General features: G+C 36.4%; 2 protein-coding genes and 1 long non-coding RNA gene across 5 annotated transcripts; all 3 read left to right on the forward strand.

The window, feature by feature from the left end:
• Positions 1–3,308, forward strand: LOC112435045 (ecto-ADP-ribosyltransferase 5-like). Its single transcript, XM_076884865.1, has 6 exons — positions 1–294; positions 409–507; positions 631–1,343; positions 2,200–2,247; positions 2,338–2,367; positions 2,477–3,308. Exons 2-6 carry the CDS (start codon positions 445–447, stop codon positions 2,553–2,555), a joined length of 933 nt encoding a protein of 310 aa, XP_076740980.1. The 5' UTR covers positions 1–294; positions 409–444; the 3' UTR covers positions 2,556–3,308.
• A 1,453-nt stretch (positions 3,309–4,761) lies between these two features.
• Positions 4,762–8,676, forward strand: LOC101478947 (ecto-ADP-ribosyltransferase 5). Of its 3 annotated transcripts, none has more exons than XM_076884867.1 (8): positions 4,762–4,853; positions 5,643–5,719; positions 5,813–6,531; positions 6,809–6,856; positions 6,939–6,986; positions 7,386–7,433; positions 7,528–7,575; positions 7,680–8,676. In XM_076884867.1, the coding sequence occupies exons 2-8, from the start codon at positions 5,660–5,662 to the stop codon at positions 7,756–7,758; spliced, it is 1,050 nt and encodes a 349-aa protein (XP_076740982.1). In that variant the 5' UTR covers positions 4,762–4,853; positions 5,643–5,659; the 3' UTR covers positions 7,759–8,676. The 3 variants fall into 3 exon arrangements, with proteins under 3 accessions (XP_076740982.1, XP_076740981.1, XP_076740983.1); XM_076884866.1 differs by lacking the exon at positions 7,386–7,433 and adding an exon at positions 7,081–7,128 and having other exon boundaries at positions 7,680–8,675; XM_076884868.1 differs by lacking the exons at positions 7,386–7,433; positions 7,528–7,575; positions 7,680–8,676 and adding exons at positions 7,081–7,128; positions 7,226–7,289.
• Positions 8,677–11,341: 2,665 nt separating this feature from the next.
• LOC143412358 (uncharacterized) lies at positions 11,342–12,957 on the forward strand. Its single transcript, XR_013098948.1, has 3 exons — positions 11,342–11,480; positions 12,638–12,723; positions 12,818–12,957. It is a non-coding gene; the product is annotated as an uncharacterized LOC143412358 (long non-coding RNA).
• Positions 12,958–13,350: the final 393 nt, after the last annotated feature.

The following is a 13,350-nucleotide window of genomic DNA, read 5'->3' on the forward strand; positions in this document are numbered from 1 at the left end:
GATGTAAAGGCAATTTGGTGCTTTGGTTGGGCTTAAAAGAGCTAAGTTATGTAGACATTACTTGACAAATCTAAACAAGGTTACAGAAACTCAGTAGCTCCAGAAGGACAAATAACAGGAAAAATCAGTGGAAAACAAATCCCCCGGTGCCATGTTACTTCCTCCACAGGAAAGACTAAGAAGTTCTATGGTAAGATAACTTGCTTCACTTCTCCAGACCCTATTGGGTGTCCCGGCTGTTTGATGGACCCTTTGCTGTGAGTTGCTAGCACAAGTTTACTTTCCTTGCTTCTGGTAAGTGCCTTTTAGTTTTTTTTAGTCTTCTACTTATATATTTTTTCCACATCAAAGTTTCTGGACCATGTAAAGTGTTAAAGAACTTTTTTCTATCCACATGTGATCCTGCAGTACTTTCTTTCAGTCTGTAGAAGAAGAGGAAAAAAAATGGAGTACAAAAAAAGAGTGCTTCTTGCTACAATATTTTTTTTCACAGCTGTCTGCTACAAAGTAAGAATTATGTTTCATACAAACAAATATAAGAAGATTTGAAAAATTATCCTCCTAAAAATGCTTTTAAAAATGATATATCTCTATTAATGTGTTTTTAAATGTGATAAATCTCAATTAAAGGTGACAGCACAGGAAACAAGGCTACTGGATTTTCTAAATAGCACAAATGTTGTAGATGACCAGTACAAAGGATGTCATGAAGAGGCCATGAAGACGTTCATCGAGTCAGATGTGTTAAAACGAGAACTAAGTGAAGGATTTCAGAAAGCGTGGAATAAAAGTAACGAGTGTTCAAAGCAGATCCCTCAAGGACGAAAAGAGCATACTGCTGCACTTTCAGTCTATCTTAAAGCGGATAAATCGTTCATACAAACACTGAACAAAGCAATAGAGACAATGGGTGGAAATGTTAGCATCTATGAAAACCACTTCAACTTCAAGTCTCTTCATTTCCTGCTGATGGACTCCATGAGGCTGCTGAAGCCAAAGGAGTGCAAGAACTTTTATGTTTTTCAAGATGGTCAAAACCAACCACAGAAAGGCTCCACAGTGAGATTTACAAGTTTCACTTTAGCTTATTCAGACTATGAAGAGCTAAAGAGACTTGAAGATGTCAATGAGAATACTATTTTAAATCTCACTTCATGCTTCTTTGTCAACCTGAAAGACTATGTGTGCGGTCAAGAACAGGATGAAATACTCTTGTCTCCAGCAGAAGTTTTCACTGTGGAACAAGTGGAAACAAAAACTACATCGGATGGTGACGAATACCTTGAGATTGTTTTGAAACAGTCAGGACTGCAAAGCTCACACAACTGTTACATCTTTTCACGGTAAGATTCATATTCTCTCAATTAAAGTGAAATATTTTTCTATTAAACTTGGAACTGCAAAGTTAACTTTTAATGTGATGTTTATCATGTGAGTGTTAACATATTCGAAGGAGATACAAACATTTTACGTAGTCTAAGTGCATATAATAAAAATATGATAAAAATACTTCATAAGCCCCATACATTCTGTATTTCTATATAACATATATATATTAGGGGCGCAACGATACTCCTATCGATATTGAACCGTTCGATACAGTGCTTTCGGTTCAGTGCGCATATGTATCGAACAATACAACATTTTTTATTTATTTCATCAACTTTTCTTCTGACGATGCTGTCTGTGTTGAGCGCTCAGTGGATCTGCGTTCGACTACTCCGCCTAGGCTGCACTGTCGAGCGCAGATCCACTGAGCGCAGCGCAAGCTAGCAAGACAGAAGCTAAGCTCGTTGCAACATGGCAACTTCCTCAATGCTACCCGAAATTGAACCTCCCCCACCCTCATTCAGATCTGGCGTTTGGAACTATCTTGGTTTTCATGTGAAGTGAACTGAACCGTGAACTTTGTGTATCGTTGCACCCCTAATATATATATATAATATAACAAAAATATTAGTAACACATATTTATTTATCTCAATAAATGTGCATACACCTAAACAATGAAAACTACTAAGAAAAATCATAGGTGTTGTCAGGAAAGCATGAAGTGAGTGGAAGTGGCATGAAAAGTGGCAAAAACGGGATTTTAAAAGTGAGGTTTATCTCTCCACATGTCCAGTGTTGAGGTTGGGTGTGGTTTGAAAATGTGTCAGCACATTTACTTCAATTACTGTTTTTGGCTTATCCAATTCAGCACTTCAAGAGGGCATGAGACTACCACAGCTGTCATAGAGCGATCCAGGTGACTATTATTGCTATTTTTATTGTTATCATTACTATTATTATTATTATTATTATTATCCGTTAATTTATTTCGTCTTTTCTAATTCAGTGTTCCAGGAGTTGTCACAGACCGAAACAGGTAAATTATTATTATTATTATTATTATTACAACAACAACAACAACAACAACAACAACAACAACAACAGTAATCTCTTCCTGTCTCTCTGCGTTGTTTCCATGTCTTCAGGTCTCCTCCAGCTGTTGTCTCCACCCTGTGGCTTGTATCAGTGCTTGCGGCCTTATCTTTGTTTTCTTTAGCTGTTTAGCAAAAACAGTTTTCATTCAGAGTTTCAGAGTTTTATCATCTACAGTATTGCTGTGATTCTTCATACAATTGTTTTACATGTTATCTGACTGATTGTGTTGAATTAGTTGTCTTAGCAGCAATTTTCTGTTTCTGTCATATGTTATGAATTATAGACTTCATGACTTCAGAATATTTGATAAAGATTTTAAAGGGATGCAGAAAATTGGTGTAAAACACAGTGGGTTCAAATTTCAGGCTCATGTGCAGCTGCTGTCAAGACCAACTAGAAATAATCTGCAATCATGAGATGCTTTTATTTGTTCTTATGGTCACATAGATCGATAGATATATATTGATAGGTTTTATAGACTTTATTAAGCCTGCACAGTTCATTTGTTCTAGCGGCACAGGGGTCAGCAAGAAAAAAGGTGAATTTGATATAGATTAGAAAAGAAATAAGAAAAAATGTATACAGATTAAAAAAACAACAAAATACTATAGAAAAGTGTATGTTACTGTAGTAAAATACACTGCAAGACATGTCACAGAGATTATGTTATATGTATATAAAGTGCAGTGGGACCGATAACATATACACGTATGTATTTTAGTAGGTATCTGTGATGTGTGCGCATTGTACTGTCTGACTGATTTGAAGGACTTACGACAGCGCTCTGTCCTAAACAGTCGCTGATGCTCTTCCTGCCAAACTGCTTCTGTTTCCCTGTCAAATAAACAACATGCAAAATATAAAAGGCTTTGCAATGAATTTAGCCTGATCACACAAACATTTTACCCACAAATATGTTTTTTTCCCCTTCTTACATCATGTCATTTCATCTGCTCAGTCATCCCGGGGAATATTGTTTTTCTTTTTATTGATTTATTGATTTATTTCTTTTTTGTATTGTTTGATTTTTATTGTTACATTTGTATGTTTTTTTAGTGCTCACACCTGTGGAGTTTATGGCCATGAAGGACACTGGCATCAGACAATTAGGACAGGCCTCTTTCAGCCAGAGGACTAAAAGGGGTTTGGTGGGAGGGATGAGAGACAAAGGGAGCTGCTGGAGAGAGAGTGGAGAGGCAGGGCAGGCTATGCCTGTGTCCCAGCCTTTGTAATGCTATAGACGGAAGTTTGAAACAGCTGGCAGTTCCAGCGAGTACTGCTCCACTAAAGTAAATCAAGTGACTGTCAGTTGTTTTCCAAGGTTGGGGGTGCAGCACTTGGCGAGGTGGCAAGTAGAGTGGTGTGTTTCTACTGTACATGAGCACTCAAAACACTTTAAAGAACAAGCTTCATGGAAATATGAAGGATGTTGTTTCCACAGAAATATAAGTATATGATTTTTTACGAATGCCTTGAATCTGCCCAGTAGTACCCACTTCCTCATACTCAAGCTGAAAAGTTTTGAAATAAAAAGTACCGTCACACAAGTTCACTGGAAACCTACGTTAGGAGGCACGTTTCCTCCAAGCTGAATCAGGGCATGATTCAACATTTCCAAGTTTCCCAAAAATGAGAACTTCAAAAGTGGATAGATCATGACATCTCTCAATATGAAAGTGTTGTCAGCTGAGTTAATTTGTTACTGCCTAGTGTGGTGAACTGTTCTGTGAGACCAGATTATTCACATTGTTTGGTGACTTTTCATTCCTTAAATTTTAAGATACCCAGATTTTCCAACTACGATGCGTCCGGTTAACTTTAGTAAAGAGAAGCACTGAGGTATTTGAAATGGTAAATGGCCTATATTTGTATAGCGCTTTTACTAGTCCCCCCTAGAGACCCCAAAGCGCTTTACACATCTAGTCATCCACCCATTCACACACACATTCACACACTGGTGGAGGCAGCTACAGTTGTAGCCAGAGCTGCCCTGGGGCAGACTGACAGAAGCGAGGCTGCCATATAGCACCATCGGCCCTTCTGGCCAACACCAGGCGGTAGGTGAAGTGTCTTGCCAAGGACACAACGACTGATACTGTCCAAGCTGGGGCTCGAACCGGCAACCTTCTGACTCCCAACTCTTGAGCCACGATCATACTAAATAAATACATACATAAATCATGTTAGAACAGAGATACAAGGATAAGTTATCTCTGGGCTGGGCTTAAAATGGGCTTAATGATGTAAGTATTACTCATCATTGTGCAACAAATCTGAGCAAGCTTTCGAGAACTAGACTAAGACTAAGGAGTTCATTGTAAAATATCTTGTTTCACTTCCCAGAGACTGTTGTTCTCATTGCTTCCCAGCAGTTTAATCGACTCTTTTCGCTAAGTTGTTAATACAAGTTCAATCTCCTCGCTTCAGGTATGTACCTTTTGGTCTTTTCAACATTTAAATTTTTTAACTTGCCAAATTCCAAGAAGTAGAAAAGATAATTGTTATTTTAAATCTTGCCAGATTCAAATTTCAATGTCAATGTTATTTTTAATGTTATTTATATGGCATATTTCTATAGCAAAATCAATAAAGACAATACAATATATTATATATGCAAACAATTACAATATTATGTGACTAAAAACAAACTGAAATAAAGAGACCACAACATAAAAAACCCTTGATAAGACTCAACATGAACTTAGATTCAAAGCCAAGGTAAAAAAATGTGGTTTTAAGACAGGATTTAAAGACTACATAGACTCTGCAGTAGGAATATCAAATGACCTGTTATATGAGAGTCTAGTGGATTCAACTCTCTATGCTTAAATCGAGATCTCGGCTGCACTAAAACATCTGGGCAGATGATCTTGGTGCTCTTCTCGGATCATGTAAGTTTAGCAGTTTGGTTTAAAAGTTGGCACCATAACATTTGAAGATTTGAAAGCAAGTAAAAGAATCTTCAAATCAATATAAAAATGGACAAGCATCCAATGTAAACTTGCTAAAAACTGGAGTGACGTAATCGTCCCTTTAATATCGGTTAAATGACTTGCAGCAACATTTTGAATTTTGAATGCAATGGAGAGATGAGTGTTCAAGACCCAAATACAGAGAACTGTAGTATCCAGTCCAGACTTAGTGTATGTCCTTCGTATGTAAAATGTCACAGAGCTGTTTTTTGACTACATTTGATTCTGCACTGCTTTCTTTCAGCCTGTAGAAGACAAAAAATGGAGTGCAGAAGAAAAGTCCTTCTTGCTGCAATAATTTTCACAGTTGCCTGCAACAAAGTAAGAATTAAGTTTTGTACAAACAAATATTAGAAGGTTAAAACATTCTTCACTTAAAAATGTGTTTTTAAATGTGATAAATCTCAATTAAAGGTGACCGCACAGGAAACAAGGCTACTGGATTTTCTAAATAGCACAGATGTTGTAGATGACCAGTACAAAGGATGCCGTGAAGAGGCCATGAAGACGTTCATCGAGTCAGACTTGTTAAAACAAGAACTAAGCAGCAATGAAGGATTTCAGAAAGCGTGGAATAAAAGCATCGAGTGTTCAAAGAAGATTCCTGGAGGAAGAAAAGAGCATAGTGCTGCACTTTCAGCCTATTTTAGAGGAGACCGGCCTTTCATACTAACACTGAACAAAGCAATAGAGACAATGGGTGGAAATGTTAGCATCTATGAAAACCACTTCAACTTCAAGTCTCTTCATTTCCTGCTGATGGACTCCATGACGCTGCTGAAGCCAAAGGAGTGCAAGAACTTTTATGTTTTTCAAGATGGTCAAAACCAACCACAGAAAGGCTCCACAGTGAGATTTACAAGTTTCACTTTAGCTTATTCAGACTATGAAGAGCTAAAGAGTCTTGAAGATGTCAATGAGAGTACTATTTTAAATCTCACTTCTTGTTTCTTTGTCAACCTGAAAGACTATGTGTGCGGTCAAGAACAGGATGAAATACTCTTATCTCCAGCAGAAGTTTTCACTGTGGAACAAGTGAAAACAAAAACTACATCGGATGGTGACGAATACCTTGAGATAGATTTAAGCCACTCAGGACTGAACAGCTCACACAACTGTTACATCTTTCCACGGTAAGATTCATATTGTCTCAATTAAAGTGAAATTTTTTTTTATCTTACAAATATTAAACTTGAAACTGCAAAGTTAACTTTCAATGTAATGTTAAATATATAAATATGTTTTTTATGTTGGTTTTTATGGAGTAAGTACACAGTAATAACTGGGGGAAAAGTGGCAAAAACAGGGACGATACTTCTCCAGTGGAGTTGGGTATGGTTTGAATAGTTTGGCCTGATAATGTGTCAGCACATTTTACTTAAAGTATTTTCTTCTGCTTATCCAATTCAGGAGGTCAGGAGGGCAAGAGACTACCACAGCTGTCACAGAGCAATTCAGGTAAACTACTATTATTATTGTTGTTGTTATTATTATGATTGCTGTTATTATCCGTTGATTTATTTCTTCTTTTCCAATGTAGTCTTCCAGGAGGGCAGAAAACTACCACAACTGTCACACAGCAAGTCAGGTAAATTATTATTATTATTATTATTATTATTATTATTATTATTATTATTATTATTATTATCATCAGTTGATTTATTTCGTCTTTTCTAATTCAGTGTTCCAGGAGTGCATGAGACTACCACAGTTGTCACAGACCGAAACAGGTAAATTATTATTATTATTATTATTATTATTATTATTATTATTATTATTATTATTATTATTATCATCAGTTGATTTATTTCATCTTTTCTAATTCAGTGTTCCAGGAGTGCATGAGACTACCACAGTTGTCACAGACCGAAACAGGTAAATTATTATTATTATTATTATTATTATTATTATTATTATTATTATTATTATTATTATTATTATTATTATTATCATCATCAGTTGATTTATTTCGTCTTTTCTAATTCAGTGTTCCAGGAGTGCATGAGACTACCACAGTTGCCACAGACCGAAACAGGTAAATTATTATTATTATTATTATTATTATTATTATTATTATTATTATTATTATTATCATCATCAGTTGATTTATTTCGTCTTTTCTAATTCAGTGTTCCAGGAGTGCATGAGACTACCACAGTTGTCACAGACCGAAACAGGTAAATTATTATTATTATTATTATTATTATTATTACAACAAACAACAACAACAACAACAACAGTAATCTCTTCCTGTCTCTCTGCGTTGTTTCCATGTCTTCAGGTCTCCTCCAGCTGTTGTCTCCACCCTGTGGCTTGTATCAGTGCTTGCGGCCTTATCTTTGTTTTCTTTAGCTGTTTAGCAAAAACAGTTTTCATTCAGAGTTTCAGAGTTTTATCATCTACAATATTGCTGTGATTCTTCATACAATTGTTTTACATGTTATCTGACACACTGTGTTGAATTAGTTGTCTTAGCAGCAATTTTCTGCTTCTGTCATATGTTATGAATTATAGACTCCATGACTTCAGAATATTTGATAAAGATTTTAAAGGGATGCAGAATGTTAGTAAATGGCCTGTATTTGTATAGCGCTTTTTCTAGTCCCTAAGGACCCCAAAGCGCTTTACACGTTTAGTAATCCACCCATCCACACAAACATTCACACACTGGTGATGGCAAGCTACATTGTAGCCAAAGCCGCCCTGCGCCCTGGGGCGCACTGACAGAGGCGAGGCTGCCGAACACTGGCGCCACCGGGCCCTCTGACCACCACCAGTAGGCAACGGGTGAAGTGTCTTGCCCACGGACACAACGACCGAGACTGTCCGAGCCGGTTAGTGTGAAATACACTGCGTTTCAGGCTCACGTGCAGCTACAGTCTTTAGTGTACAATTCAAAAACGAAAATACTATAGAAAAGTATTTTTTACTATATATGGTTTTTATTTTGCCTGTTTTTTTTTACTATATATGTTGCTACAGTAAACTACACTTGACTGACAGTTTGACTGATTTGAAGGACCTACAACAGCGCTCTGTCCTAAACAGTCGCTGATGCTCTTCCTGCCAAACTGCTTCTGTTTCCCTGTCAAATAAACAACATGCAAAATATAAAAGGCTTTGCAATGAATTTAATCTGATCACACAAACATTTTACCCACAAATATGTTTTTTTTTTCCTTTTTCTAATGTTACATTTAAAAATTCCAACAGATTCTCCAAACTAAATAACAGAATACATCACTGGTCCCGTAGCAGGGCGATAATTACTAACACTCATCACTAGACTTCACATTATTGGTATTAAAGATGATCTCACACACACACACACACACACACACACACACACACACACACACACACACACACACACACACACACACACATTCACTGTAAAGGCTAAATGACATTTGTATTTGTCTGCGAGACAGCAACAAATTTTTTAAATATAATACCTAAATACTGTTAATACACAAATATACAGAAAAAAAATCACACAGTTCACACGGTACATGCAGCTAACAGTAACTACATCAGCAAGCACACTTGAATTTACATGTACAAACATGAAACACAGGTAACATATTAACACCTTCAACAACAGTGTCACTAAAATGTCATTTAAAGACATTAAAATCAGTAAATTACTTTTGACACTGAAGTTAATCACAGCCCCTGAGAAATAGTGAACCTCACTACATATAGAGCGTGTTTGTGTGAGTAAACAAAGACATGAACATTTTAGTCCTGTCAATAGATTAAAAGAATAACTAATTAATCGCACAATTTTCTGTAATTAATTTTGATTAATCACAATTACTTGATCAATATCCTGGTTGCAATTACTTTTTTTTTCAACTTTATATTTAAGCTTGTAACTGACATTCATGCAATATAATGGAGTAAATGCAGAATAAACACAAAGAATGTATGCTTACATTCAAAGAGAATTTGAATAGTTTTCTTCAGTCTTTTAACACAGGTTCTTTCCAGTGAAATAAAACATAAAAAAACCTATATACTAATAGGTAAGTATATCATATATATTAGTGCTGTCAAACAATTAAAGTGTTTAATCAGGTTCATCACAGGGTTACTGTGGATTAATTTTGATTAATCACGATTAAATACCATTAATTTCTATTCTACATTAATCACATTTCATTTTGCATGAGCAAACAGACTCGAGAAAAAGGGAAAATATACACACTTAACATGTTTATTGAACATCTTGAACATTCATGTTAACAAAAAAACTGAAACATTTATCGACTCTCTCTCTGTCATTCTTGGGGAGGCACTTCAAGTCCTTGAAAAGAGGAACCAAAGCTGCGTCAAGCGCGTGTTCTCAACGATATTAATAGCATTGCAGTTTGTTGCAATCCACTTGACAATTGTGTCAGTCAACGTGTTGCAGCATCCCCGACTAACGTATGCTTCGCGGCAATGTGATATTTTCAGCTGAAAGTGCTTCAGTGAAAAGGAAAATCCTTCTTGCACAATGTGCATAATACTTTGTCTGTCGACTGTTCCGCCTTGTTATTGTTTTTAACACACAAATTTCCCATCAAGAGGGCCAATGTGCGTTTATCATCTTCCATATTGAGTTGATTTGTTCAGCTGCCCGTCACTACCAGATCAACTGCCCATTTGCGCATGTGCGAAGGTAACTCTACTTGGACAAACTGCCCGAAATGCGTTGAAAGAGAAATTTCAGGGATTTTGAGTCATTCTTCACTCCAGATGCGTTAATTGCGTTAAAAATCTTAATCGCGTTTACTGCGATGGTGGCTTAATTTGCGTTAACGCATTCATTTTGACAGCACTACAAAATTTACAAGTAGAGCCAGAATAAACTGATGAAATTTAATATCCCTGATGCTTTGTGCAAGAGCTGCCTGTTTACTTTATTCAATACTGCAAATATGTGTATAATCTTTTATATACAATTCTGAAAAATCTATTGTACTCACAACAGTTGGGAAAAGACAGTCTTCACAAAACAACTGCTTTCTTTTTACTACCAAGATGGGAGAGAGCACAGGAGATTAATAGTGCAGACTAGAATTAAGAGTGAGACACCAAACATGAGGAAAGATGAAGGACAGGTGAGCATCCAAAAGACAAAAACACAGTTTATTACAGTTTAAAAAGAAGCTACGAGTCCACAGTTCAAAAAGTTTAACAGTAGAGCTAAATGCTGTCAGCATACGATCTTGCATATGACTTCAAGGTTTTATTCCTTATGGTTAAAGTAAAAATAATAATGAATGTTTATAGGATACTTTTGTGACAGACAGACACACCTGACAATGTGCAACAATTCTCCTATAAAATACAGTAAACACCTTTAAAAACATTTATGCAAAGACATTTTTTCCATTAGACTGTGACTATTGTAATGAAGTCTTTAACAAAGTCCCATTTTAAAGCACCATATATGCTGCGTAATAAAAGCCCACTACCTATGTGTTACTAAAAAAAGACAACTTATAACGCTTGTACAATTTCTTACAAATATTCAGACTTATGACCAGAAACATCCTTATCTTGATCTAATGATAAACAAATAAAACTCTACAAAATAGCATTTAATGTCTAAATATAAAGTATCAAATGTCTTCAAATGTGTTGGTAAGGCTGTAGGATAGACTGGTTTGTAACCTGTAGCTGAGCCAGCAGATGATGATATTGCCAACAACAGCACTGTCGGGGAAGTCTTCTTATTGATTTATTGTTTGTTTGTTTTTTGTATTGCATGAGTTCATCTTTAACTGTTGTGAATTTTATTGCATGCTTTCATTGCAAATTTGTTGATTTTTTAGTGCTCACACCTGTGTGAGCTCATGGCCTTGAAGGACACTGGCATCAACCAATCAGGACAGACGTCTATCAGCCAGAGGACTAAAAAGGGTTTAGTGGGCGGGATGAGAGACACTGGGAGACACCGGAGAGTGAGTGGAGAGGCAGAGTAGGATTTGAATGTGTACCAGCCTTTGTAATGCTACAGACAGAAGTGTGAAACAACTGGTAGTTCCAGATAATCAGCTGCAATCGGAGTATAGACCTCTGCTGGATGTCTGTGAGTACTCTCCACTAAAGAAATTAAATCAAGATTTGGTGCTTGACTGTCAGTCATTTTTCAAGGTCAGGGTGGAGCAGGGTGAAATATAAAGTGCACTGAAAAAGTGTCAGTGGGCATGTTTCATCCAAGCTGAATCAGGGCATGTTTCAACATTTCCAAGTTTCTAGTTTAGCTCTTCAGGTGGGCAAAACAGAAAAATGTAGAAGTGGACAGATATTTCAACATCAGAGTGTTTTCAGTTAAGTTAATTTGTTACTGCCCAGTGGGGTGAACAGTTCTGTGAGACCAGATTATTCACATTGTTTGGTGCATTTTCATTCCTTCAATTTCAAGATACCCAGATTTTCCAACTATGATTGCTGGTGCCTCCTGTTTACTTTAGGCAAAAACTGCACTGAAGAAGCACTGAGGTATTTAAAATCATGTTAGAACAGAGATACAAAGATATGCTATCACTGGGCTGGGCTTAAAGTGGCTAAATTATCTAAGTGTTACTCTGGTTATAAATCATTGTGCAACAAATCTGAACAAGCTTTTGGGAACTAGACTGAGACTAAGGAATTCATTGTAAAATAACTTGTCTCACTTCCCAGGCTGTTGTTCTTATTGGTTCCCAGCAGTTGCTAATATGAGTTCAATCTCCTTGCTTCAAGTATGTACCCAGTCTTTTCAACATTTAAATTTTTTAACTTGCTGAATTCCAGGAGGTAGAAAAGAAATTGTTAATTTAAATCTTGCCAGATTCAAATTTACTGGACTGTGTCAATGTCAATTTTAATATTATTTGGATGGCACATTTCAATAGTAAAACCAATAAAATGAAGACAATGAATTAAAACTCAAAACAAAGTAAAACTAAGGCATCACAACATAAAATAACCCCCGATGGGACTCAAACTGAACTTAAAAGCCAAGGTAAAAAATTAAGCTATGTAATCAAGACTACGTACATGAGTGACGTAATCGTCCCTTTAATACCTGTTAAATGACTTGCAGCAACATTTTGAATTTTGAATGCAATGGAGAGATGAGTGTTCAAGACCCAAATACAGAGAACTGTAGTATCCAGTCCAGACTTGGTGTATGTCCTTCGTATGTAAAATGTCACAGAGCTGTTTTTTGACCACATTTGATCCTGCAGTGCTTTCTTTCAGTTGGTAGAAGAACAAGAAGACAAAAAATGGAGAACAGAAGAAAAGTGCTTGTTGTTGCAATAATTTTCACAGTTGCCTGCAACAAAGTAAGAATTAAGTTTTGTACAAACAAATATTAGAAGGTTAAAACATTCTTCACTTAAAAATGTGTTTTTTAAATGTGATAAATCTCAATTAAAGGTGACCGCACAGGAAACAAGGCTACTGGATTTTCTAAATAACACAAATGTTGTAGATGACCAGTACAAAGGATGTGGTGAAGAGGCCATGAAGAGGTTCATCGAGTCAGATGTGTTAAAACGAGAGCTAAATAACAGTGAAGGATTTCAGAAAGCGTGGAATAAAAGTATCGAGTGTTCAAAGAGGATTCCTGGAGGAAGAAAAGAGCATAGTGCTGCACTTTCACTCTATGTTAATGGGGATCACAATTTATTACAAAGACTGAACAAAGCAATAGAGACAATGGGTGGAAATGTTAGCATCTATGAAAACCACTTCAACTTCAAGTCTCTTCATTTCCTGCTGATGGACTCCATGAGGCTGCTGAAGCCAAAGGAGTGCAAGAACTTTTATGTTCTGCTAAGTGGTCAAAACCAACCACAGAAAGGCTCCACAGTGAGATTTCCAAGTTTCACCTCAGCTTATTCAGATTATGAAGAGCTAAAAAGTGAAACTGATCTGTATGAGGAGGTCGTTTTAAATCTCACTTCTTG

The sequence above is a fragment of the Maylandia zebra genome, linkage group LG6 (genome assembly GCF_041146795.1).
Source record: "Maylandia zebra isolate NMK-2024a linkage group LG6, Mzebra_GT3a, whole genome shotgun sequence".
NCBI lineage: Eukaryota > Metazoa > Chordata > Actinopteri > Cichliformes > Cichlidae > Maylandia > Maylandia zebra.

What these genes read in the sequence shown, in the direction of transcription:
- LOC112435045 (XM_076884865.1), top strand. Translation starts at nt 445, where the DNA reads ATGGAGTACAAAAAAAGAGTGCTTCTTGCTACAATATTTTTTTTCACA. An exon ending in TCACAGCTGTCTGCTACAAA is followed by an intron (nt 508 to 630) that starts GTAAGAATTATG and finishes TCTCAATTAAAG; the next exon opens with GTGACAGCACAGGAAACAAG. An exon ending in GTTGTCACAGACCGAAACAG is followed by an intron (nt 2,368 to 2,476) that starts GTAAATTATTAT and finishes CCATGTCTTCAG; the next exon opens with GTCTCCTCCAGCTGTTGTCT.
- LOC101478947 (XM_076884867.1), top strand. Translation starts at nt 5,660, where the DNA reads ATGGAGTGCAGAAGAAAAGTCCTTCTTGCTGCAATAATTTTCACAGTT. An exon ending in TCACAGTTGCCTGCAACAAA is followed by an intron (nt 5,720 to 5,812) that starts GTAAGAATTAAG and finishes TCTCAATTAAAG; the next exon opens with GTGACCGCACAGGAAACAAG. An exon ending in ACTGTCACACAGCAAGTCAG is followed by an intron (nt 6,987 to 7,385) that starts GTAAATTATTAT and finishes TTTCTAATTCAG; the next exon opens with TGTTCCAGGAGTGCATGAGA.